The 27,672-nt window shown below is 42.6% G+C and overlaps 1 protein-coding gene across 1 annotated transcript in view; it reads right to left on the reverse strand.

Moving 5' to 3' along the window:
• The window catches only part of ST18 (ST18 C2H2C-type zinc finger transcription factor), a 428,044-nt gene that overhangs the window by 43,777 nt on the left and 356,595 nt on the right, over window positions 1-27,672 (reverse strand). The window contains exon 12 of the mRNA XM_086917999.1: window positions 16,475-16,711. Coding sequence (XP_086774125.1) covers window positions 16,475-16,711 — 237 coding nt within the window. The remainder of the gene's footprint in view (window positions 1-16,474; window positions 16,712-27,672) is intronic.

Genomic DNA, 27,672 nt, shown 5'->3' on the forward strand with positions numbered 1-27,672 from the left:
GAATTAAAACTCCGAATTCTCAGAGAAATGGAGCGACACATTCAGATCAATAAATATGAATACGGCGCAAATGGCCGTCGGAGCTTTTGAAACCGAGTCAACTCTTTCATGCTCCAGGGCACGCTTTTTTTCTCTGTCACAAATCAGCATTCTTCATTTGAAGCACAGCGTCAGCCTACTGGTGTCTTGGAGCCTGAACTTTAGCAACAAGTCATTATCTCTCATTGAACCTTTCTGATTATTCATCTATAAAAATGTAAAGGCCGCCATCTGTTGTTTTGTATGCAGATTTTACGGCTCTTTTCGTGCCTACGGGGGAATTTGAACTGCAAATAAAGTTTGGGAAGAACAAAGCGTTGGCCCTGGAGTTGGAAACCATTGAGCGAAAAGCACTGTTGGCATTTTACCCAACAATAATTGTGATAAACGTTAACGTTAATGTTTGTGTTTTGCGTATTAATGCACTTAGATTTGCCTTTTGCATGGCACAGTCATGTCGCTGATTCTGATAGGTAGCAATGTTTCACATGCAGTTCCTGTGGCACTGCACGACAGCTTAGAAGGTTGCCAGCTAGAGAAAAAAGTAGTTGATGAGTAATGCTGTGCCAGCAAAGTTTTGATGGATTTTCGGACTCAATTACTTTAAAATAATCATGCCCTGGTCGATTATATACCTTGTTCTACAAACTGTTTTTTCTGTGAGTATTAATAACAGATGTTATTGTTACCTGACCCTATTGCACTACATAGACAACCGCAGAAAAGCGAACTGACCCACCTGGCATCAGACGTGTATCCTTACAATTATGCACAGATCATCTTAATACATGTGCCAGTTCGCATGTTTGAATGGTGCCAGGGGCACATGGCAGGCCTCTGCAGCACTTGCAGCAAATTGGGGCCCCATCCTCCAAGGGGTGTTGCCCACTTCCACACTGTAAACAGACTGACTGCTCCTCACACAATAAGGGTCAATTGCTTCTGGTCTAAATATCTGAAATATCTGAATAGCTTGGAACAGATGTACAGTATTTGACCTGAGTGTCACTGGTTGCAAAGTGACCTGTGTTTGCATAGAAAGAAATGAACGCTATGGTAAATGTATTTTTAAAAGTAATCAATTTCTTATGCTCTATCCACATAAGTTGCACATTAGCATTGCCACAACTGCTACCTTTAGTGGATCGTTCAGGAATGTCCTTCCCAACAGGCAGGGCACGTTCTTTGGATAGAGTTGGGAGTTGCCAGTGAGCAGGCAATACTGGAGGGAGAAGCTTTAATCTATTGAAAACGTTTTAGGATATGGAAAACGACGATCTGAATCCTAAACTTTGATTTCTAACTTCCAACTCTGACTACTTTGACTGAATCTGGGCAAATCATTTCAACCAGTGCTTAATTTTAACTGGTGGTTGCTGCTGGGCCCCGGCCACTTATGTTTAGGAATTGGAACTTATTTTTTTGCATCAGACATTAACCAAGAGCACGAGAGGGACAAAAACCCACAATTTGGAATGATGGAGAAAGACAGTAAAACCAACACAAAGGGGAAAGCAGGACCCTGAAAGAGTGATATAAAGGGGCAGGGAGTGTCTGGATGTGGATTAACCCCTTCCATGCTCATGACAAGGTCAACTCGTCATGGGTTTTACCTGCCCTGTGCTTATGACGAGTTGACCTTTTCATGAATAAAGGGATTCATAAAATGTCAGCACCGGAGGGGAAAACCCCCTAGCAGCCAAGGTGTTAAAGAGGGATCCTTTGGCTTTGAGGGTAGTCAGTCTTTGTATACCATGAGCTGACATTTATTTGTACCAACAACTGGCTTCTGAGGAGAGCTTTGGGTACTGCTACTCTTTCTTTCACAAATTAAGCACTGATGGGAACACTACAAGACTCCCATAGTTTCTTGATGCACAGTTTTTTTCCAGGCAGTGTGATTATGGGTTTACCATCCTCACATGCACCCACTTCTGCCAATGTTTGGATCAGTCAGCTTGCTACCAAACCATCAAGCATTACACAACCTGGACAGACTCCAAAGCCAAGAGAGTGCTTCAGAAAACAACAGAGGGGCTAAGGCATTAACAGGCTGTGCACAAACCAGTGTTTAATTTCAGCTGGAGGTTTCCGGTGATGGCTCCTCCACATTATTGTCAACACCGGCACTGATGAGAGTCTAACACATGGTGGCGGTCTTTGTTAATTTTGTGATGAGCACAACAACAGTTACTTTTTAATTCAATATACATTAAAATTACTAATTTATGCCACAAAAAGCTACGAGTAGCTCAGGCAGCAGGTATTAATCATTTTTAATGTATATCAAAAGTCTGAATTGTCACATTTGCAAGAGTGGGATGGTTAGTTGTCGTGTTACTACCACTGGCCACACTGGCAGGGGCAATGGGTTGTGCTAGCTGCAGGGGTCTCATGGTGAGAACCCAGGCACCTATATGTTTTTGGTTTTTTTTACAAATTAAGCACTGATTCAAACTCCCTCACAACAACCTCTAATGCTAAACATAAGTGGGAAAGGAGGGACACAATTCAATTTGTGGGTCTCGGTTGGACGCAATTCGTAGAGAAGACCTAGCATTTGTTGATACTGCGATACAGTTGTTATATTATATTAGATGGCATTCCCCAAGTCTACCCTTAAATTGATAATTAAAGTCAACTCAGAGTTCTATGCCCTTTTACATGCTCTTGGCACACAACCACAAAAGGGTCATGGAACTTCTCAGAGACTTGTACTATTACAGTGATGTACATTTAGGGGTACATTATATCATACACTAAATAAACTGAAGAGAACCGCCCCTTCACTAACATCTACAACTCAACCCATAACATTTTACTTGAACCCTCAAAGGCAATAAATTGCAACATGCGCTATGTATAAAATTACATTTTACAGAAGTCTCTATTTGATAAAAGGTACACAAAAAACAAAAGAACAGTGGTGCAAAAATGAAATAATAGGAAACTGAGAAAAAATGAGAGAGAAAAAAGAAAATAACGTTTGAATGGATGGTCGTAAAATGCAAAAGACTGCAAAGGAAAAAGAGGCTGAATTCCATTAATGTACAGATGGAAGTTTATACTGATTTGAGCAAAGACCAGAACATAATGGTAACATGAATAACAGATAATGGCATCTGGCACTTTTAACATTTTTAAGCCCTGGAATATTTGGAGAGCTGACAGTGTGAACTGAACTAACAGCCTTAGCTATTTGTCAGTGATTTCCATTTAGGAGGGATTTTGAGCTGTGTCCAGATTCATGCTTTTTTGTTGTTGTTTGTTAGAGGGCATCTGGACAGGCTATTTCACAGATAGGGACAGACAATATTTTCTGGAAATTACCACCCGAAATTAAGCAACTGCTATGCATGAGAAGTAGATAAAAACGCCAGAAATACATAAAAGCATTCAGTGTTTTTTGCTTGTGGAAAACGTTGCCAGATACAGACCTGAAATGTACATTTGGATCTTTATAAGGAACACTGAGCATTTTAGAAAGAGATAAGGGCAGGGATGTGCATAAACAATACCCCGCTGTTGACTGTAGACCTGTGTCCGGATCACAAAACGTTTTTCACTGCGGGCATTTCATTTCATTGGTGGTACGTGAAGGCAGTGCATGGTACAATCATCTTCAACCATCTTATAATGAAAGCAGGTTTCTGAGGTGCTAATGTGTGACAAGGAGTTTAATGCATATTTATGGTTTGGCATTTTGTTGTGTTTCAATTTTTTTGTGCTGGTCTGTTTTTGTGCTGCTTTATTGCAATATGTTCTTGTGCTGTAATGTGAATGTTGTATTGCGATCTGTTGGGACTGTTTTGTTGTAACGTGACTTCGTATTTTTTATATGTTTTTTATACAGCGCATAGTCACCAAACGTATAAAAGCGCATCACAAGTGAAGTAGGTGGGAGTGGGGATGGTGTGGAGTGGGTGAATAGATAGGGGGAGAGTAGAGTGACAATAGAACAAAAAAGGGGAGAGACACAGAGGAGGTATCAGAAGAGAAGGTCATGAGGAGGGGCAAGTGAGAATGTGAGAAGTGAGATTGGGAGTAGAGAAAGCCGAATTGGACAGGAGGAGAGAAATGGAAATTAGGGTAGAGTGGGAAAGGGTGAATGTGTGAGTGTAAGGATGGTATGGGAAGAATGGGAGAAGATAAGAAAAACATGAATATCGAACAATACTGATGAGTAAAATCAGATGGCAATGGGCCAATCCTCTGGTTTAATAGGGACTGTGGGTTACGTAAAATCTAAATGGATGAGTCTTTAATAGATGATGGAAGATAGAAGACTCGTTTTAGGTCTGATATCCATAAGTAGGGAGTTCCAGGATATGGAAGTAGCTCCTGAGATTGATTAATGTTTTGTTTTGTTATATTGCTCTGTGTATCTTAATGTGTTACATTCTGTTGTTTACTTTATATACGTCAACAAATGCTGGCACATTACAAGCAAAAGGCAGCACATGTTTAATCTGCATGTGATATGCAACCATTTATGTCTGTCTCAGGTGGTAAACTAGCAGAGCTCCTGCTTTTTAACTATTTAAGATGCCAGCCAGTCTAAAACTGTGGCAGAGACTGCTTTTTAAATTAACATTTGCAGTGATCCCTTTATGTGATACGTCCTTTGCACGTCATAATATCTCCTTTTTGGAATATAGTTTCCCTCTTAGTTACCAATGAACTAGGCTTAGATCCAGATCACTCGTTTTATCAGATTGGCAGGAGACAAATGATCCGAATAATAGATGAATGGGCCAATCACAAACCTGAGTAATATTGCATATTATTACCCACTGTTGACAAGGCATCAGTACATGGAGCAATGGCAAGGTACAGTGTAGTTGGTAAACTTGGCCAACAATCTTATTTACAGAATTTGTCTCTCCATTGAAAGCCAAAATCATCCAGTGGGGCAAGACAGAACTCTGGCAGGCGTATGCTTCAGTTAACTGTGTATGCTCAATTTTGGGATCCAGTTGATATCTTCGTTTTAGGTACCAAACATTTTGAAAAGTTCTAGCTTGGCTGCCAGCAGGGAGACTTAACTAAGTAGCCATGAGTGTAAAGCATTTAAAAACACCAAATAGAGTAAATAGGTAAGATACAATGCACAATAAAAATCCCACATCAATTTATAAAAATAGATTATATTTTTTAAGAGTAAATTAACTCCAAAACTAACAAAAGCTAACATAGGGAAACAGAGATATGCGTTTTCAAAGATTAAAAGTAAAACTAGCACTTTGAAGCAAATAGCATTCAGAGTGTTTAAAAAGATCACGCTGGACCAGGACATAGTCAAGAGTCCAGGCTGCCCGCGATGTAACACTTTTACACTTACTTCCAGAAGTGTTTCTGGATGCAGGGAAGTAGACCACAGATCCAGCCAAAGATTCTGAAGCTCTGGTTTTAATCTTGGGGTCTGGGACTGCGACTTCTACAATGCACCTGGTCAATCTAAGTAAAATCCAGATAACACTAGTCAGCTAGAGCTGTCCTTATTGTTGATATTTCATTTTTTCCTGTTGCTGATCAGGGAGTCCACTTCTTATCCTTTAAGCCAGGCAAAGTAATTTTGTTATGAAGCCTTGTGAGTGCAGCAGGTGCAGTACGTATGAGTGCAGTCCTCTGTTGTGCAGCCCAAGGGTCCAGCAGGGCAGTCCTTCTTCGCCAGATACTTTTTTTGGGTATTCGAGGGTCCACAACACCAATCCAAGATTTCAGAATCTCTGAATTGCTCTTTGGGAAGTTGCAACTACAATATCCACAATGCACCTTGCAAAATTCTTAAAATTCCACTGAATGCAGTCCAGCTGGTTTCTTCTTGATTAGGTGTGTGATGCAGGTTGCACTCTTCTTTTAACCTGTTGCTCTCAGGGATCCACTCCTTTCAGAGCAATGCAAAGTCCTTTTTGGGCTGAAGACCAAAGTGTGCAGCAGGTGCAGTCCTTATGAGTGAAGTCCTCTCTTGTGTAGTGCAATGGTCCAGCAGAACAGTCTTTCTTCTTCTTGCAGTTTCAAGAAAGGGATCTGAGTTGCTGGACAGCTCTCCAATATTTATCCAGTGTTACTTTGGTGGCATGCTGGAGTGCACCCCTAACCAATGGGGTACAGGGTGCAATCCAGAAGTATGACAACTTCCTCCAAAGTGGTTATATTCTTGACCCAGAAAGCATTATTCTTTAAAATCCAAGATGGAGAAACTCTGTCCTCAAGATCGGACTAAGCCATCCCACTGACATAGCTAACTTCCCCTAACACTCCCCTTCCAGCCCCTCTGCTAATTCAATTACTGAGGCTCCTCTCTGGGGATGAAGGATGTGGGGTTGAGCCTTTGTCCTGCTCTGTCATTCCCTCTTTAAAGTCCAGTTTGGCTACTCCACATCCGCCTTTTACTCTGCAGATCTTCTCCCAGCAGATGTACTTGACTCTTTGCAGGCCACTTCAAATCTCATCAGAGAAGTTAAGCTTATCCTTTCAAAGGCTGGCCGATCAGGAGAGACTGCTAGAAGGCTGGATTTTGGCACAACAGAAAAGCAAGTTCTATCATTTATTTCTGTTTTAGTTATAATAAATCTAACCATGGCAAGCTATTGGATATAATTTTTCACAAAGGAGGGGGCAGGGTCAACAACCAAACTCCACCACCCTGAACCCCCTACTTGCTGTTTTTGGGGGATGATCTCTAACAGAGGGCTGGTTGATGACTAGATGGCATTTGTTAGGTCTGCATGTTTGCCGATGCTTTACTTTTATGGAAATTGCAAAAAACACAGTTGATGAACAGAATGCAGAACAATGTCTTACATTCAACCCAGTACAAAGATCTGGGCCTAAATCCATCGTTTTTTTGCACTCCACACCACCCTAGGTCAGACAATGGCTTTATGCAAATCAGCCTTGACCCTGTGCCTCATCGGAACAGTCCAGCCCGAACTACCAAGCCATGACTTTCCTAGACTGGAATCCAGCATCCAAGGACCGGTTTCTGGCTATCAGCCTTCTTCAGCCTGGATAGCTTGACTCCAGTGGTGTGGAGAGCCTGGGACTCACGTCTGAGCATACCCAGCACACTCGGGGTGAAAATTGAAAAAAACACAGTTGATGAACAGAATGCAGAACAATGTCTTACATTCAACCCAGTAGAAAGATCTGGGCCTAAATCCATCGTTTTCTTTGCACTCCACACCACCCTAGGTCAGACAATGGCTATATGCAAATCAGCCTTGACCCTGTGCCTCATGGGAACAGTCCAGCCCGAACTACCAAGCCATGACTTTCCTAGACTGGAACCAAGCATCCAAGGACCGGTTTCTGGCTATCAGCCTTCTTCAGCCTGGATAGCTTGACTCCAGTGGTGTGGAGAGCCTGGGACTCACGTCTGAGCATACCCAGCACACTCAGGGTGAAAATTGCAAAAAACACAGTTGATGAACAGAATGCAGAACAATGTCTTACATTCAACCCAGTAGAAAGATCTGGGCCTAAATCCATCGTTTTTTTGCACTCCACACCACCCTAGGTCAGACAATGGCTTTATGCAAATCAGCCTTGACCCTGTGCCTCATGGGAACAGTCCAGCCCGAACTACCAAGCCATGACTTTCCTAGACCGGAATCCAGCATCCAAGGACCGGTTTCTGGCTATCAGCCTTCTTCAGCCTGGATAGCTTGACTCCAGTGGTGTGGAGAGCTTTGGACTCACGTCTGAGCATACCCAGCACACTCAGGGTGAAAATTGCAAAAAACACAGTTGATGAACAGAATGCAGAACAATGTCTTACATTCAACCCAGTACAAATATCTGGGCCTAATCCATCGTTTTTTTGCACTCCACACCACCCTAGGTCAGACAATGGCTATATGCAAATCTGCCTTGACCCTGTGCCTCATGGGAACAGTCCAGCCCGAACTACCAAGCCATGACTTTCCTAGACCAGAATACAGCATCCAAGGACCGGTTTCTGGTGCTGATAAGGGAGTCCACTTCTCATCCTTTAAGCCAGGCAAAGTAATTTTGTTGTGAAGCCTTGTGAGTGCAGCAGGTGCAGTACGTATGAGTGCAGTCCTCTGTTGTGCAGCCCAAGGGTCCAGCAGGGCAGTCCTTCTTCTCCAGATACTTTTTTTGGGTATTCGAGGGTCCACAACACCAATCCAAGATTTCAGAATCTCTGAATTGCTCTTTGGGAAGTTGCAACTACAATATCCACAATGCACCTTGCAAAATTCTCAAAATTCCACTGAATGCAGTCCAGCTGGTTTCTTCTTGATTAGGTGTGTGATGCAGGTTGCACTCTTCTTTTAACCTGTTGCTCTCAGGGAGTCCACTCCTTTCAGAGCAATGCAAAGTCCTTTTTGGGCTGAAGACCAAAGTGTGCAGCAGGTGCAGTCCTTATGAGTGAAGTCCTCTCTTGTGCAGTGCAATGGTCCAGCAGAACAGTCTTTCTTCTTCTTGCAGTTTCAAGAAAGGGATCTGAGTTGCTGGACAGCTCTCCAATATTTATCCAGTGTTACTTTGGTGGCATGCTGGAGTGCACCCCTAACCAATGGGGTACAGGTTGCAATCCAGAAGTATGACAACTTCCTCCAAAGTGGTGCATATTCTTGACCCAGAAAGCATTATTCTTTAAAATCCAAGATGGAGAAACTCTGTCCTCAAGATCGGACTAAGCCATCCCACTGACATAGCTAACTTCCCCTAACACTCCCCTTCCAGCCCCTCTGCTAATTCAATTACTGAGGCTCCTCTCTGGGGATGAAGGATGTGGGGTTGAGCCTTTGTCCTGCTCTGTCATTCCCTCTTTAAAGACCAGTTTGGCTACTCCACATCCGTCTTTTACTCTGCAGCTGCAGGTCTTCTCCCAGCAGGTGTACTTGACTCTTTGCATGCCACTTCAAATCTCATCAGAGAAGTTAAGCTTATCCTTTCAAAGGCTGGCCGATCAGGAGAGACTGCTAGAAGGCTGGATTTTGGCACAACAGAAAAGCAAGTTCTATCATTTATTTCTGTTTTAGTTATAATAAATCTAACCATGGCAAGCTATTGGATATCATTTTTCACAAAGGAGGGGGCAGGGTCAACAACCAAACTCCACCACCCTGAACCCCCTACTTGCTGTTTTTGGGGGATGATCTCTAACGGAGGGCTGGTTGATGACTAGATGGCATTTGTTAGGTCTGTATGTTTGCCGATGCTTTACTTTTATGGAAATTGCAAAAAACACAGTTGATGAACAGAATGCAGAACAATGTCTTACATTCAACCCAGTACAAAGATCTGGGCCTAAATCCATCGTTTTTTTGCACTCCACACCACCCTAGGTCAGACAATGGCTTTATGCAAATCAGCCTTGACCCTGTGCCTCATCGGAACAGTCCAGCCCGAACTACCAAGCCATGACTTTCCTAGACTGGAATCCAGCATCCAAGGACCGGTTTCTGGCTATCAGCCTTCTTCAGCCTGGATAGCTTGACTCCAGTGGTGTGGAGAGCCTGGGACTCACGTCTGAGCATACCCAGCACACTCGGGGTGAAAATTGCAAAAAACACAGTTGATTAACAGAATGCAGAACAATGTCTTACATTCAACCCAGTAGAAAGATCTGGGCCTAAATCCATCGTTTTCTTTGCACTCCACACCACCCTAGGTCAGACAATGGCTATATGCAAATCAGCCTTGACCCTGTGCCTCATGGGAACAGTCCAGCCCGAACTACCAAGCCATGACTTTCCTAGACTGGAATCCAGCATCCAAGGACCGGTTTCTGGCTATCAGCCTTCTTCAGCCTGGATAGCTTGACTCCAGTGGTGTGGAGAGCCTGGGACTCACGTCTGAGCATACCCAGCACACTCGGGGTGAAAATTGCAAAAAACACAGTTGATGAACAGAATGCAGAACAATGTCTTACATTCAACCCAGTACAAATATCTGGGCCTAATCCATCGTTTTTTTGCACTCCACACCACCCTAGGTCAGACAATGGCTATATGCAAATCAGCCTTGACCCTGTGCCTCATGGGAACAGTCCAGCCCGAACTACCAAGCCATGACTTTCCTAGACCAGAATCCAGCATCCAAGGACCCGTTTCTGGTGCTGATAAGGGAGTCCACTTCTCATCCTTTAAGCCAGGCAAAGTAATTTTGTTGTGAAGCCTTGTGAGTGCAGCAGGTGCAGTACGTATGAGTGCAGTCCTCTGTTGTGCAGCCCAAGGGTCCAGCAGGGCAGTCCTTCTTCTCCAGATACTTTTTTTGGGTATTCGAGGGTCCACAACACCAATCCAAGATTTCAGAATCTCTGAATTGCTCTTTGGGAAGTTGCAACTACAATATCCACAATGCACCTTGCAAAATTCTCAAAATTCCACTGAATGCAGTCCAGCTGGCTTCTTCTTGATTAGGTGTGTGATGCAGGTTGCACTCTTCTTTTAACCTGTTGCTCTCAGGGAGTCCACTCCTTTCAGAGCAATGCAAAGTCCTTTTTGGGCTGAAGACCAAAGTCTGCAGCAGGTGCAGTCCTTATGAGTGAAGTCCTCTCTTGTGTAGTGCAATGGTCCAGCAGAACAGTCTTTCTTCTTCTTGCAGTTTCAAGAAAGGGATCTGAGTTGCTGGACAGCTCTCCAATATTTATCCAGTGTTACTTTGGTGGCATGCTGGAGTGCACCCCTAACCAATGGGGTACAGGGTGCAATCCAGCAGTATGACAACTTCCTCCAAAGTGGTGCATATTCTTGACCCAGAAAGCATTATTCTTTAAAATCCAAGATGGAGAAACTCTGTCCTCAAGATCGGACTAAGCCATCCCACTGACATGGCTAACTTCCCCTAACACTCCCCTTCCAGCCCCTCTGCTAATTCAATTACTGAGGCTCCTCTCTGGGGATGAAGGATGTGGGGTTGAGCCTTTGTCCTGCTCTGTCATTCCCTCTTTAAAGTCCAGTTTGGCTACTCCACATCTGCCTTTTACTCTGCAGCTGCAGATCTTCTCCCAGCAGATGTACTTGACTCTTTGCAGGCCACTTCAAATCTCATCAGAGAAGTTACGCTTATCCTTTCAAAGGCTGGCCGATCAAGTGAGACTGCTAGAAGGCTGGATTTTGGCACAACAGAAAAGCAAGTTCTATCATTTATTTCTGTTATAGTTATAATAAATCTAACCATGGCAAGCTATTGGATATCATTTTTCACAAAGGAGGGGGGAGGGTCAACAACCAAACTCCATCACCCTGAACTCCCTACTTGCTGTTTTTGGGGGATGATCTCTTACGGAGGGCTGGTTGATGACTAGATGGCATTTGTTAGGTCTGTATGTTTGCCAATGCTTTACTTTTATGGAAGACAGTTTAATGAGAGTTGGGGTGCCGTTAGTGTGGAACAAGAAACAATGTGTGCATTGAGTATTATTTTCTTTGAACACGTGTTGTGTTCTTTGGAACTCCCCCTTCCTGACGCCAGTTCGAGCCTTATGAGACAATAGACTCCGTAAGCCACTCATGCACCAAAAGGACCAGGTGGGGTGTATGTGCATCATATGGTGATGTGATATGAGCAAATGGTCGTTCATCAAATATGTGGGATATGGCAGCATATCTCCTTGCAATTTCTCACATATATATATTTTTGTGACACATGTCTTGTTTTTTATATAAATAGTCAAATGCTGACTGGCGGGCATTGATATACAAAACAACTAGTTTCTGGTAATGCCCCTGAAATATGAAGTTTGCTTGTGGGTACCAATGGGAACCAGGGGTTCTAGAACCATCGATATATATGAATACATGCTGTGGGATATTTCTCCCAATATACAGCATTATATTATATTGTTAGAATGGCCTTTATTTGTATCTTATCTTTTTTTCATAGTAACGATATTCCATGTTGGTGGAAGTTCACTCCACGTGGGTTTCCTCTAATATGCCAAACTGAGGTAAGAGGTAATCAATGACTGGGACAGATAGAGTGTCCTGAAGAAGACCGACGTGACCCATTAAAAAGAGGGCACCTTAATACGGTCGAAACATGTTGACCACTGCAGTCTAAGGAGGAGTGTTTTGGGATCTTGATCTACTGCCTAAACACTTTCCATCCTTCACTTATTTTAATCCTGACCGTGGAACCTATGAATAAAGGGGTAGCAGGTATCCACAAGCCAGTTTTAATGAGCACTACCTAACTGCACTTCCCGTTTATCACTCACCCAGTCCTAAAGGGTAACACTTATTGTTGTGATCACTGTCAGTCACATTTGTGTTTGCCCTTGTTCTTTTTGTGTTCTGTGTTTCCCCCTCCCTATGCTCCGTCCCCTGCGTGGCTACGCGGGGGCATTTTGTAAGCAGACCCGATGATGGAGCATGTCACACACATTTGTGTGTGAGTGAGGGCAGTTTTCCACAACTTATACATATGGCATAGCCTTTTCCTTCATCTTTATTGGGTTCAGTCCTCCCCACCCCTCTATGTGTTTACTAGCTGTTGGATATATCATAATTCTTCTTTTAAGCCTTTGAATTATTATTCTAGCTCACTCATGTGAGGTGGAGGTGGAGAAGTGTGGCTCAATGGTTAAAGCGGCAGACCTTGTTACAAAGCGCAGGCCAGGGACCAGGGTTCGATTCCCACCTCGGCGGGATCGGGCTTAAATTCCTCTGACCGGATATTCTCGCCTCAGTGCCGAATCTAAGCATGGGCCCCACGCTGAAACTCTGGGCAATAGCTTGCTTAGTCTCCACAACGGCCCCCGATACACAAGGGATGCCTGGTTTCACCATGGATGCCCAGGAGTGGACACCTCACAAGGAAAAGCCAGGAGGGGTTCCCTTGTAGTAGGAGTACAAGCGCCGGGATGCTTACGGGTTACTGTTTGCGCTATACAAATACAACACATTTACATTTACATCATGTCAATACTTTTACTTTATTAAAGTATTCCCATGTTAGCCTATGGAGTCAATGTTGTACAATGTAGAAACACTAAATTAGCAGTTATTCTTTCACCAGGGCATATAAACCACATGTTAAAATGTCCCTGCTTCTTTACCGCAACACTTCCAAAGAACTGCCACTGTGTGTGTCTCGAGCACCACTTCGACACAGAGTGGCCCTGCATGGCTTTCAAAAGACGCATTGCCATCAGCCCAGAGGTTTGACTTTGACGCCGTAGAATTGACGCATCAAGCTGTTGACATCAATTCATTATCAACGCTGCGATGACTTTAGAAACAGAGGCCTCGCACCTGCAACCGACACATCACCTCCTCTGTGTAGTGCATCATTCTGGAGCGACAAAGCTTCAATGACCCTGCACCGCCTTATAGAACCAATGCAATCCATGCATCCGCAATGCCTCATTTCCTCTGTGCCCGCATTGTCTTTGATTTTCAAGGCATCCAATGTACTGTAATGGGGTCTGCATGATTCCTGTATTCAACCCGTGCTCCATCGTGGTCAGACAGAATTTTTGGATTTGTCCAGGCCAAGCCAGGCCAGGCCAGTTAGCCCCAGTTGGAGCTATAGACTTCTAAGTACTGCATTTTGATGTAATCTTTAAAAAATCATATTTTGATGTGTGTATGCTGGATTTTTGTTGTTTTGGTCTTCTTTTACTCAGATAAATTCTGGATATTTCTTCTAAACTGGTGTGGAATACTTTTGTGGTGTGTTCACTGTGTTACCGTGTTTGTTTGTGAACAAATAGTTTACACATTGCCTCTTTAGTTTAACCTGACTGCTCTGTGCCAAGCTACCAGATGGTGAGCACAGGTAAAGTTTAGGGCCTCATTTTCAAGCCCATTGCACAGCATGTTCATCACCTTTTTTGATGCACCAACAGCACAATGGCCTTGCCCATATTTACAAGGCCATGTAAAGTCACCCTGCATGACTTTTCATGGCCTTGTAAATATAAGCCCTTTTCATGGATTACTCTGCATGAAAGGGACATTCCATGGGTGTTGCTATGTGTGTTCCCAAGCAACATTCATGGAACCTGACACCATCCCAGATTTACAACATTTTGTAAACTGAGTGTGTGTCAGAATCTGACAGTAGTGTTTTCCTCTTTCAGTGTGTGCTGCATTTTGCAACATGCATAGAAAAATGAAAATGCCATCAATGATTGTTTTTTTTGCAGGAAGGTATCCCTTCCTGCACAAAAACAATCATCCCCGCAATGCAGGCACCCTTGCAACATGACACAAGGGTGTCTATATTGGCGCACAGATGCTGTTTGTGTGCCGGTGCAGGCGAGAAGGGCAGGAATGTGCCATATCTTGTAGATATGGCAAAATCCAGCACTTTTATTTTGATGCAAAGCAGAACGGCTTGCTGTGCTGCAGTGCTTCAAAATATAGCAAATGAGGACCTCAGTGTGACCTACACTTACCCTGAATTGAGTGGGAGCTCCTACTTGGACAGGGTGCATACCTCTGCCAACTAGAGACACCATTTCTAACAATGGCAAAGTATTCACAGGTCCAAAAGTTTACTGAAGTGGTGGTGTCAGAGGTCCAGTACATTTACTTTAGTGCCTTGGTTTTGGGAGGTGGGAGAAGCTCCTACACACTGATTTTTAAGTGCAGGGAATCCCCCTTTCTTCCCTGCCCTGGCTTCAAGCAGGCTGGAGTGACAATATATGGCCATTAGGCCTATTGAGTGGAGACAGGGCACATCCTACTCAAGTGCAAGTGGGGATGTGCTTGGCCCCATCAAGCCAATTAATGGCCTATTAGGCCTATCAAGTCACAACTAAGTTATTACATGTGGATGTCTGGAGGGAATGCATACGGTCGACCTGTCACCCTGTCCAGATGTGTATTCAGAGACAGGCATAAGGCACAGAATGGTTAAAGTAAAAAAAAAAAACTTTCGAAAAGTGCCATTTTCAATCTTGCAACTTAAAATCCAACTTTGCAACATGCTGTGATTTTAAATTGTGAGTCCAGAGACATCAAACTCAAAATTTCTATATTTTCCCAATTGGAAATTACACTTATAAAATGCTATAAGGTAATCCATAGGTTAAACTATGGAAGAGATAAGCCTTGCATTAGTGGAAAATGAATGTAAGAGTTTTTCACTACCTGGACACGTAAAACTTAAAAGTAAATTTCCAACTTTTTAAATACACTTGATCCTGCCCTTTGGGCTGCCTTTGGCCTACCTTGAGGGTTATTTATATGTATTCAAAATGAAGGCTTGGGCCTGGTAAAAGGGTTAACTTGACAGGTTAACATGGCATCTTAAAACTGCACAGACAGGTTCTGCAATGGCAGGCCTGAGACATGTTCAAAGGGCTACTTAAGTGGGTGGCATAATCAGTGCTACAGGCCGAGTATTAGCATTGTAATGTAATGTATAGGCATTTATATAGCGCACTACTTACCCGTAGGGTCCCAAGGCGCTTCGACCGCTGCGAAACCCTTCCTGGCTTCCCTGAGAGATGGTCCCTTAATGGGTATCTCCAGGGTGAGACCAGGCATCCCCGGCGGTCTGGTGGGGCCGTTAGTGAAGATGAGGCAAGCTAATGCCCAGAGTTGCCGAGTGTGAACGCTGATCAGAGTGGGCACCGAGGCGAGAGAATTATCGAGTCCGCTGACCCTGGTCCAGAAACCTGCCGCGCCGGGATTCGAACCCTGGTCCCGGGCCGTCCTCTGCTCTCCCGCCTCTAACCAGTGAGCCACACTACTTCACCTAATTGAATTTACAGGCCCAAGGCCCATGTAGTGCACTTTACTAGGGACTTATAAATAAATGAAATATGCCAGTTGTGGATGAGCCAGTGTTACCATGTTCTAAGTGGAGAGCTCATGCACTTTTGCAGTGGTAAGGTGCCCAGAGTAGTAAAGCCAACAAAAAGGAACTTCCCTAAAAAGGGGAGGAGGAAAGCAAATAGTTTGGAGTGACCCTGCCAAAGGAACCTTTTTATAACTTGAAGCTTTCCCACCTTCTAAGAATTACTTTTTCTTACGCTACATGATTTAACATTAACTGTGTTTTGTATGTCCATCCTGCATTGTTTACCATTGCTTTGTTTTCTATGTCATTCCCTCCATCACTGGTGATAAGAGACCGCAATGTGGGTTTTTGAGCATGCTACTGTAACTAATACATATTTAAATAAATAAATGATTTACATGCATATGGAGTACCTAATGAACAAATTTTACTAACAAACAGGACTCCTTTGTCAGTCAAAAATATGAAGTAATTGTATTTGTTTATAAACTTTATATATGTATTGGCTGTTTTCCGCCATGTAGTGTAGACTCGGTATAGTTTATAAGGAGACACCTCCTGGAGTTGCCTGCGTGCTAAACCATTGTTTGCTGGACACTCATTAGTGTTTAATTCAACAACTTCAGCACTCCCACCAAAATCAAAGTTCAAGCACCACAGGCCTTCAGCACGTGACCTCTGTTCAACAATAAGTGGGGACTACCTCTTTCTCCTCCTCCTTCACACCGTAGGCCTTGCTGTAGTTGATGGGCGCGTCCCAGCCCTCCTGCTTGCAGAAGGCCTGGTAGAAAGCCGCATTGACCAGTACACTGCTCGCCTTGAAGGGAGACGTCGGCGGGGGTGGCTCGGCGGTACTGGAGGCGGTAACGGGTGCGCCCTTCTCTTGATGGCGGTTCTTTTTCATGCTCAGATCTAGAGTACCGTTCGCGTCGACTTCAATCTGAAATAAAAGATTATAGAGGCATTAAAAAGACAACAACTGAGTGTGCCCGACATGATGCGACCATGTGGTGCTTTTAAAGGATAAATGAAAGTGCAAGCTTTTATTTATATGTATCATACACTAAAGCCAGCTTTTAGAATTATGGACATCGTTTCATATTTAATTCTTCCGAAGAATTTGGTGCAACTGCATAAAGCTTTGCATGCTGCCCTGCTTAAACGCTGTAAGCAGAATTTAAATAAGGTGCTTGAGAGTATAAACCGCAGACAATAAATCTGAGTTTATTTAAAAAAAAGTTTAGCTTTAAATCGTCTTCTGCATTCTGATACTCTTATGGAGAAATATGACCCCAATTCACCAAAGAGCATTAAAGCACTTTCCAGCTCATCAGCCTACTTTCTGCTCAGGCACTCTTCGGTAGACAGAGAGCGAAACCATAAAAAAAAGCTCGGGGGGGTGTCTTCTCTGTGCACCGGAAGCAAAGAACCATCAAATAGCAGTTGGCGGTGCTTATGCCGGGACACAGCAGAATATTTGCATGCATTACCCCAGCACTAACTAATAACACGGGTTTTGAAAAGGAAATATTTGCATGTAAGCAAAGTTAACAGCGAGTTTGTTTTTGCAAAAGTATATATATATATATATATATATATATATATATATATATATATATATATATATATATATATATATATATATATATATATATATATATATATATATATATTGAGTGATTCGTAAGTTTTGTTTTGAAAGTCAGCTTTAAAAAAGGCCAACACTGCGTTATATTCCGTTCAATAAAGCACAGGCGCTTGAAGGTTCAAGCTAAAAAGCTGAATGTGTGTGTTATTCGAATAGTTAAGTAGTAGGAACGCTCTGACGAAAACTGCTTGACCCACAATGATGCTTTTGAAATTTGGCAGCAGTATTTACTTCTGCAATTCTCTGTTTCCACTCCCACGTGATGGTTGCACTGCTGATGAATGACACACTGCAGAAACAAAAGTTGTAAGAGCTGCCTTCCTTCCCTCCTTGTTTTCACGGACTCATGTTTATGACCACAAACCCTGGAGCAGACACAAACACGTTTTCTTGTTTCACTATCTTTTGGAAAAACAAACGTACCACCTTATCCAGTGTCTTTTTTCTGATCAAACCCAGTACAATTCTCAAGATCTTCTCAAAAGGTGTAAATTGCGTAGCATTGAGTAAGAGACCTCATTTCGTTGAAACATTTGGGTATTGGGAGAGTAAAGGCAATCTCATGTTCTAATCCTGCAATTTTCGTGATTTTTCGGTGTAAATAAAACTTGTACCCATTAGGCCACATGCTAGCACCTGGCATTTAGAGCAGTAAAAGAAAATAAATTAACACACACTATAATAATCGAGCATATCTTGATAGCTGCACTGCTAAATCAAGGAATTGTTTTAGTCTTAAAAATGAATTTTCAAGACAGAATTATACAGCTCTGACAGGTAAAATTCCTGGGTCAAGGTTCATTTATGGTAGTGAGGTAGGAAAAGATGCATGATAGCTGATCCTTGGACCATGCTTAGTGATACCTGCCCGAATGAAGTTGTCAGTGCTGTTGAGTTTTACTATCCAAATTTAGGAGGGGGTGGGGAGGGTTGGGAAGTAGTCACTAGTTCACCATAACCTGTATATGCAGATAGCAAATAAGTGGCTGCAACAAGGTAAATAACATGTTACACCTTCATCAGTAAATAAAGATCCACTCCTAAATCTAGTACTGGGCAAAATACTACACACCTACAAGGCTTGTATGTCTCACTCACAAAATGTCACTTTCATGCATTCGCTGCCTCCTGAAACCGCCGTACAGCATCAACTGTAGCTTCCTTCTAGGGTTCCTAAAACAAGGCCTCCCTTGCCTCAATCGGGTATACATTTGAGGCCTCTGTACTTCTGTAACTGTAAGGCCCATTTTTATAAACCCATATATTAACAATCTAGCATGCAAAGCTACAAACCCCTATATTTATGTATTGTGCACTTGCTCTTAACCATATATATTTAAAAGTATCTGTGTCACACACTTTCATTGTGTGAGATCGACATCGATCTGCACCATTTCCTGTGTGTTTGGTGTTTCCTTCAGGATCTGGGGGGAACACATCAGTACCTTGAGACGCCATTTTTTCCAGTTTTGGCAAATCAGTTATGATATCATCAACTGATGGCAGAACTTGTCAGGCTACACCCTCGCACATTCCACCGTAAAGGTGCGCCTATGCATTCTGGACTGCAACAATTATAATGTTTCCCTGCGGGTGTTGTTTCAACTTGAAAACATGGTGGCATGTCTAAGTGAGCAGTGGACTCTGTGCTACCCATGGCCCATCTGTCACATAGAGCCATGTGTCCTCACCCATCATTTTGTGGAAATGTTGGTTAACAGACTATTGAGTAAATCAAGTCGCAAGCATTAGTTTTCAAACGCAACACTATTTTTTTTAAATACAAGCAAAAGTTCGGCATCCCGTCACTTTAAAAACCTTGGCCAGTAAGCTTTGCCGCAAATGTACCATTTGGCCTTCTGAGTAGGGGGGTGTCCATACCCATACTCTACTAGTTGCCCCACTAACTACGCTGCCCTGCCTCACAACAATTCTTCACCACCCTGTCCCATATTCCATGTGGCCCAGTATGGGATGCAGTAATAATGGCGGATTGGAGTCCAACTCTGATGTGTTCGAATTTTATAGGGTGAAGTCATTTTCGTTCGTTAGAAGCCCTGCCCTTCAAATGAGGCACAAAATGCACATTTAAGAGCCTACTGCATTATAATCCACATGCTCCATTATTTATTAGGAATTTCCCACCTTTAAATTCCAGCAGGATTGAGCTTCCAAAATAAAACGTAGGGGCGACCTTTATCACACCCGAATATATCAGTGGTGTTAAAAATCGCAATTCACTGGGCCAATCGCAGTGAGGGTCCTAATTATTTATCTTTTACAACATTCCTGGATCCTTTAATTGCAGATTTTCCACCACACTTTTGTAATTTTGCTTATAAGCACATGGCATTTACGAGAGTAAAATTCCTCAATTCCAGGGGGCATATTATCAAGGGGGGCGATAGGAAATTATCGCTGGCGGACACTAAGCGGCGAAAATTCTATTGTCCTATTAGCAAGCTGTTGCTAACAGCAGATAGCGACAACTTGTAGGCGATAGCGAGCGGTTTGGGACCCGCTTTGCATGTCAGTGATATTTATCGCTAATGATATGCAAAGTGGGTGTACCCAACCTGCTAGCGACTGAAAGCAGTTGCTAACATCGCAATCGCCTATTACCAACACAGGCGTAGCGATGGAAATATTTGCGCTAAGCGCGAATATCTCCAAAAACTAACGCCTGCTCAGACCAGTTCTTAGCCATTATATCCAATGAGAGGTGGATATAATGGCTAAGACCCTGTTAGCGATAATGCGTGAATATCGCTGTATTCTCAGCGATATTCACGGATTTCGCTGCTATCGCCGGAAATGTTATCGCTTTTGAGATAAACGTTGCTAATAGCACGTTATCTCAGTGATAAAATCCGGCGATGCGCGGCGATAAAAAAATTGCCGCTAAGCCCACTTACCGATAAATATCGCTATTTGTTGATAATATGCCCCCAGATTCCTGCATTTTTTGAGCAGCTAATTTGAACTGTGCACCAAAACCTTTAGGATGATGGGTTTTTAGATATATATGACAACCTTCTGAATTTCGCAAAGCATACTTTTCCTATTGTCCAATAACAACTCGAAACGTTTTAGAAAAAGGAACGTTGTGAGACTGCTGTTAACCAACTTAATAACCGAAGAGGAGAGACAGAAGTACATTTTGGAAAATGTTTCCTTAAGTAAAAATATTTTTGGGACTTAATAGCCACTATAATTCAGCAAAAAAGACACCCACTCTTCCCCAGAGCTCGGCTCTAGTAGGACATTCTCTAATTATTTTAATAATACAACACATAGTTTCTTTTGCACTCACAGGTGCATCTCTTGCTTTGCACCTTTCTCTAGCTGCCAGTGATCCCTACTTTCCAGGGGTTTACGAGACACAAGTTCATTGTTTTTTCCTGGCCTACAGACCATCTGTCAAGTGATGATGTAGTTTAAATATTCAAAGGCAGCTCTTGCGTTTCCTTGACTGGTCGATAAGTTCAGATTTTAAATCACTCAGCTTAAACAGAGATATGTTTTATTATATTTAAGGAAAGTAAATACACTTGTAATATGCACCCAGTAAGACGCTTTGCTTAGATCTTTCCGTCCCTTTTTTATAAATAGTTTAATCTGATGTGATAGTTTTAAACCTCCAAGCTGACAGAACAGCTTATCCAGGATAATAACTTAGTAACCACCACATCTTATGGCATCTGTACAATATCATGTGCATTATTCAGCCGCGTTAATCCATGCTAGTTACGAAAATACAAGATATTAACCCTATCAGAGCCAACAGTTGCTAGTGAATCGGCATCCTCTGGCGTGATCACAGATATCTGACAAAATATAGTGCTTTTCATTACAGAGATTAGGTTTATAGAACTATGGAAAATGCAAATTGAGCATTGCTCTTATTTTTGTAATAATCAATACAAACGGTTTTTGCTACCAATATTTGCATGCATTTTACGCCCACATGAAAAGAAGCAGTGGGGTTACCAAACGAAAACCTTTTCTTTTCTCACAAATTTGAAACTGCAATTTGGAGGAAAAAGAAACACAATATTAAATAAAACCCTATTCAAAGAAATATGCAGTTTTTATGATCTGGCATGGCAGTGCAGCTGTTACCAGACAATTATGTGAATATCACTAGAGAGGGCTTTGTCTCTGTCCACATGTTGAGAGTCAGGAATACATGTTTAGATTGAGGAGAAGTATATGCTTTCACAAAAAAGGTGCTTGCCCTCCACACAGCTGTGGTAGTTTTATTTATTTATATATTTAGCTGGCCAGCTTGAACATTCAGGGGCCCACAGATAGCATTGTAATATAATTTATGGTGTTTTTCTTTGACCTCAGCACAGATGGAAGTCCTTAACCTACATGGATTTTTGGGTATGGTTTGATGGTGCATCTGTCACCTGACCTTTTAACCAACATCCATATCATTGTTCAGTTCTTTGCTTCCACACAAATACATATCCATTTCCAAGCTATCTGATTGTAATGCTTCACATTTGCAGAAAGGTAAGCATAGGAAGCTAGAAGTGGGCCAACTAGTTGTTGTCATTTGTCAGAACAAATTTCTAAATAAAGGTTTCCCTTCCTTTCCCCACAGCTTTTGTCCAGATGAGAACTCCAAATCTGCAGCGAGTTCGAAACGCGTAGACATTTGTTTTGAGCCATAAGATCATAATACTCTTGCTCCAACTGCTACAAAAATTGATAAACGAATTTTCTATGGCATATTGTGAATATTGTAATTAAAGTATGAATAGGGTGTATGTGTGTGTATGAGATTGAAAGTATGAAGATTATGAATGTAGAGAGTTTGAATAGAAATGTACAGAGGGTAATGTTTTATGAGAAATTTGTTTAAAATTGTATGTTATGTACAGATGTTTGTTTTGAAATGCAAAATTGGTGAAAATTAACCAAAATGAAGTAAAAGAAAAAAATGAGAAATAAATAGATTCATTCTAGACAAATTGCGACAATATATATTGTTTAATTCGTATGTATCACATTACAATACAACATTCTTTTAAAGCTAGACCTATTGGCACTGTCAATGCTTGTTAGAGATACTGTTCGGTGCCCCTCTTCTTTCTCTATCCCAATTTAAAGTTGTGAACAGAAAGTAATATTCTTTCCCGGTACATTCCCAAAGTTAAACTTAAAAGGTGTGTGAGCCAGATAGTTACTATATGGGGATCCCTGCATGAAGCAGATGTGGAACAATGAGATTATGGTCCTGATTATGATGTCGGTCGGAGTTGCCTCTGACCGACATTGCTGCAGATTGGGAACCGACAGACCTTAGGTCGGTGGTTCTGACCCCACATTCCATTGTTCAACGGGAGCTTGTGCGGCTGGCCAAAACCGACACCAGCGCAAGCTCCCATTGAAACATTGAAGTTTTTAAAAATCCCTGCACCATGTGGCAGGCACCTCACAGTGCCTGCCACATGGTGTAGGGATGTTAAGGGGGGCACCATGGGAGCCCCCCAGGCCCACATGCAGAGGGCTTAGGGAAAAGGGGCTGTTGTAAATGAAAGTTCTGGAGGCTGTACAGTAGATTATAGGTAGATTTATTGGCTCATAGTTCCAACTAAGTAAGATGATGGTTAACCCCCACCAGGAGCTGCCTTCCTTCTGCTCAGCCCATTCTCCAACTGACTCTCTCCAACCTCCACATTCCACAGCATCACCACATATCAACCTTCCACATCTCAGTGACACTGATTGAGCAGCAGGTATAACAGGGGCCCTACTAGGATCCCCCAGTGTTGCTTTCCAACAGCCTCTCCTTGTCGGAAAGGCTGACATGGAAAGGCTGTTGAAAACCTATATCATAATCCAAATGGCAGAAACAATATCCTTATGGGATTATGAGGCCTTTCTGGCCAACCAACAAGTTCCAAGAGCCCATCGCATTGTGTCGGCCAGTCCTTATGACTGCTGCCTCCAACTGCACGCATCCAAATGTGTCAGTCGGACCACAGCAGTATATGCGCTTCGGACAGCAACCGACAAGCTGTTGGTTGTGGTCCGAATTGCATCCTAATGAGGCCCAATGTGTTTTCTGGGATTTAACTTGTTCACATAATTGGACAAAACGCAGCGCAGCAAAGCTGTTTGGAAGAAGCAGTATGTTCTTTGTTGCTACCACACTACCAACAATCAGAGCATTTAAGACAAGAGAGCTGGAACATGAAAAAGAGGGCAGGGAGTCCAGTGACTCAGTCAGTGCCCTGTATGCTCTCAGGCATATAGCTGATAACATTTTGCTCAGCAGGGCTAGCATACAACTTGCTTACTGCATAACTTAATTTAATATTTTAAAATCCAAAGAAATTTCTTGTTGCCATTTTTAATACTCAAGGTGGTACACTGAGGTATATAATTTAACAACAAAACAAAAGCACTGGTTGAGTGGCCGACATGCCGGGACACAGTAGCAAATACAAGAAAGAGTTAATATAATTGCCCTGCTGTGCAATACATCTGCCTCCACATTGTTTGATTTGCTGTGCCACAATAATTTTTCTCTATTTGATGCATTTTGTTTTTTTAAGAGAGCGTTTTGTTGCCTTTCAGTCACTACAGAATTAAGGTATGCAGCAAAATTCTTTCAGATATTAGAGTTAGGGGTGTTCGTGTTCAGTTGAGTGTAAATAGGAAAACATGATTAACATATATTAGCAGTGTCCCCTGCTGTGCATGGAGACCAGTTATGGGCAATTTGAATTATATCATTGTTGGGCCCCTTCTTACCACATACAGTCACTTTCAAACTCTCCTTAATGGGCTATGTTTAGTCTATCCCTTAGCTAGTTGCCATAGACTTCTAGGGCCCTGCCTCCAAGTTTCCTGCACTTACAGGTACAATGATTGATCAAGTTGTCAATCACAGATTTTTTGGTAACACATAGGAGGTTGTGGTTTTCAGAAGCTGTCAAGGACTCTTTTACTAATAGTCTTTGCGCACAGATTTGACAACATTGAACCTGACCCTTCGTTTCCCTGTATCGAACGGGAGTCAGTGAATCAGTTATAGGGATGGTTTATGTGGTTGTGATTTTGGAGGTAAATGCACGTTAGCCACTAGATGATGCAGTCTTTGCATACTTAAAATCTCTTTGGTAGACTGGTGCAGATGTTATTACATTGATGAATGCCTCTTGTTATCTCCGATTCAAGGTCAGCATGAAACAGCAGGAGGAAGTTATGAAGAATGAAGACCTGCATGTTGAGAGCATTGATGAATGCATTTGTTTAAAAAAATGATCAGTGATTCGGAATCATGAAGAACTCCCAGGTACCATACTTTTAGTAAGGCTACTATGGGCTTTTGTAGTTTTAGGTACCGGTCAAGTGGCAGTAACTCTGACTCTAACACTCTAGCATCAGAATGTTGGTCTTCTTTGTACATTATGAAAAAGGGTATATTTTGTCATCAAGAGGAACACATGGTGTAGGCAACATGGATGAAAGCCTAATTTATTGGTTTTTCAACCAGAAAGGAATTTGGGTCCTATACGTGAAAACGTTAAAAGGTCGCTTGGTACTGGTCTTCATAGCTGTGCCAGAGTGTTCTGGCATATGTTGAACATTAAGCAGATTGTCAGCAAAATGGAGGCACTTTCATGTAGCGTTTGAGAATAACTCCTATTACCGACTTGATACCTGTGCCCGGAGAGGTACGGTTAGACTAGGTTTTTCAGAGACTTGACAGTAGTTCCATGTGTGGGGTCTGGATGAGAGGATAAAGAGTCTTGTCTTCATCCAAGAAGAGAAGGAGCTCTATACTGACGTGACAAGATCAGTTTCAGTGGCCTTTGTGGCCTGAAGCCTGATTGATGGAAACAAAGATGACATTTGAGTTATTTTGCGCCTTTGTGAAGTTGATAAGTAGCCAGGGCTTGATATGAATTGATCAGGGAATGGGTGATGGTTCTTTGGAGCTTCTTCTAGCTTCAAATAATTCCAGTTTGAATAAATGGTTCTGATATTTATTGTGACTTAGAAATTATTTTATGCCCAAAGCCCAGCAAAACTCTATGGCTGTGTTGGACGATTTGGTTTGTGTTAACATGTTTAGGATTTTCTCGAGAGGGTAGCAAAGCACATTGTAATAAAGGTGTGGCAATGTATGGGTATTGACTTGAGTCTGGACTATTGATGATGAAAAAGCAATTTTGGTTATTTTAGGCTCAAACAACTTCTGTAGTTTCCTACACTGTGTTACATAGAGGTTGTTATTTTTACATACTCTCACTAAATATTTTATATCTCATAATGGATTGCACAGTATATGTATAGAAAATAAATATACACGATGTATGCACTACAATGGGCAGGGAAGGGAATTGGGTTTTGAGTTAAGGAGGATGAAACCCTACTCAAGCTGCAACCACAACTCTTGTCAGAATGAAATACAAGTAAACATCATCTTAACCTGTGCTCATCCTTCTGGTAGTGTGGCACAAAAGCATTAAGGCTTAACTTAGAGGCAATGTGTAAATTATGCATGCAACACTTGAAAACAGTGATAAAGTGAAACACAACAATCCTATGCCAATTTAGAAAAATAAAGTAAAATGTAAGAAATGTTATGATACAAATTTGACAAAAACACAATCAGAAGTACTGGAGACTTGTGATTTTAAATGATTAGGTAAAAATAGTGCTAAAAAGCTCAAAAGTAAAAACTGTGGTATCTGATCATGCGGACCAGGATAAAGTCTCAAGTTCAGGCCATCAGCAATGGAGGGCAGGCCGGATACAGGGATCAAGTTGTACTTTAAATCCTGGTTGCAGAGCATTGCGGCTTGCAGTGGCATTACCGAGGAGCGATGCGATGTCCGTGCTGAGGATAGTCATGAAGCAGGGATTCCGGCGAGCTGTGAGGCTGTAGTGCAGGCTTGCACGAAGACCACTGCATCGGTTCTGATGAGCTGAGAGGTCTGTGTAGAGGATGTGTCATGACGCTGTGGTTCCGAAGAGCTGTGTGGGCTGCTCTGCTGGCTTGCATCAGCGCTGCATCACACTGCATTGATTCCGATGAGGCACTGCTAAGAGCTGTGTTGCAGCCTCACAAGGGTTTAGAACTTGAGGGACACCACTTGGGGGGAGGGGGTTAGGACTCACTGCAGGCAGAGTCCAGGTGCATGCCTCAAGATGATTGATGCTTTTTCTGTCCCTGAGGCTGCGATCAGGAGGGCCGTCAGCAAGCCCTTGTTGTCACTCTGATGGTTCTGTGTTCCAGCTGCACAGCCAGTCTTTCTCGCTCCGGCAGCAGAGCAGCAGAGTAGCAGGGTAGTTGGACAGTCGTTCTAGGAGCAGAACAGCACAGCATCCCTCCTTCTGAGTCTTCTACCAGGTCTAGAAACATACTGAAGAGTTAGATCTGAGTTCCCACTTTGAAGTGGGAGAAGCTTCCGGACCCCTCCCCCTCTAGGGAGGTGTCTGGAATTTCCTTTCTCACTACCCTTGCTCCAGCTTGTCTGGGGTCACTAAAGACTAGGGTGAAACCTTTTGTAAGTGTGCTGAAGCAGAGTCTTTGGATCCTTGTTATGTGCAATTGTGGTGGTTGACAGCTCCGCCCTCCCATCAAGTCTGAGATGGCCAATCCTGGCAATTCCTATCCCCTTTTTGTTTCACTGTCTGGGAGTAATACACAAAGACAAACTGCCAGCTACATCTAGTCATGTGATCCAGGTTACAGGCTGCAGGCAAAGATTAAAGTGGCTAGGTAGTCAAAAACCTAAGTAATTCAATTAAATAAAACTAGGTAATGAGCTAACAAGTTCTAGCTGATGCACCTGCACTCAGTGAGTGATACAAAGACCTGAGAACACTTTGTGCAGTGTTGGACCTGGCCCTTTTTGCAGGATTATCCCCCAAATTTTTGCCTTCATCCTCCTATTTTCTCTGACCTATTTTTGTTGGCTCTAGGACTCTGGGCACCTTGCCACTGATTTACCACTGTGTATGAGTGCTAAACTTCATATGCTTTCTGGTGTAAATGGTATTTGTGATTGGTTATCCATGATTGGCATATTTGATTTACTGGTAAGTCCCTAGTAAAGTGCACTGTGTGTGCCCAGGGCCTGTAACTGAAATGCTATTAGTGGGCATGCAGCACTGATTGTGACACCCACATGAGTAGCCCTGCAAACAGGTCTAAGGCCTGCCACTGCACTATCTGCAGGTGAAGTTTTAAACTGCCATGTCTACCTGGCCAGTGCACCCAC

This window comes from Lissotriton vulgaris, chromosome 4_1, assembly GCF_964263255.1.
Source record: "Lissotriton vulgaris chromosome 4_1, aLisVul1.2, whole genome shotgun sequence".
In the NCBI taxonomy this organism is placed as follows: domain Eukaryota; kingdom Metazoa; phylum Chordata; class Amphibia; order Caudata; family Salamandridae; genus Lissotriton; species Lissotriton vulgaris.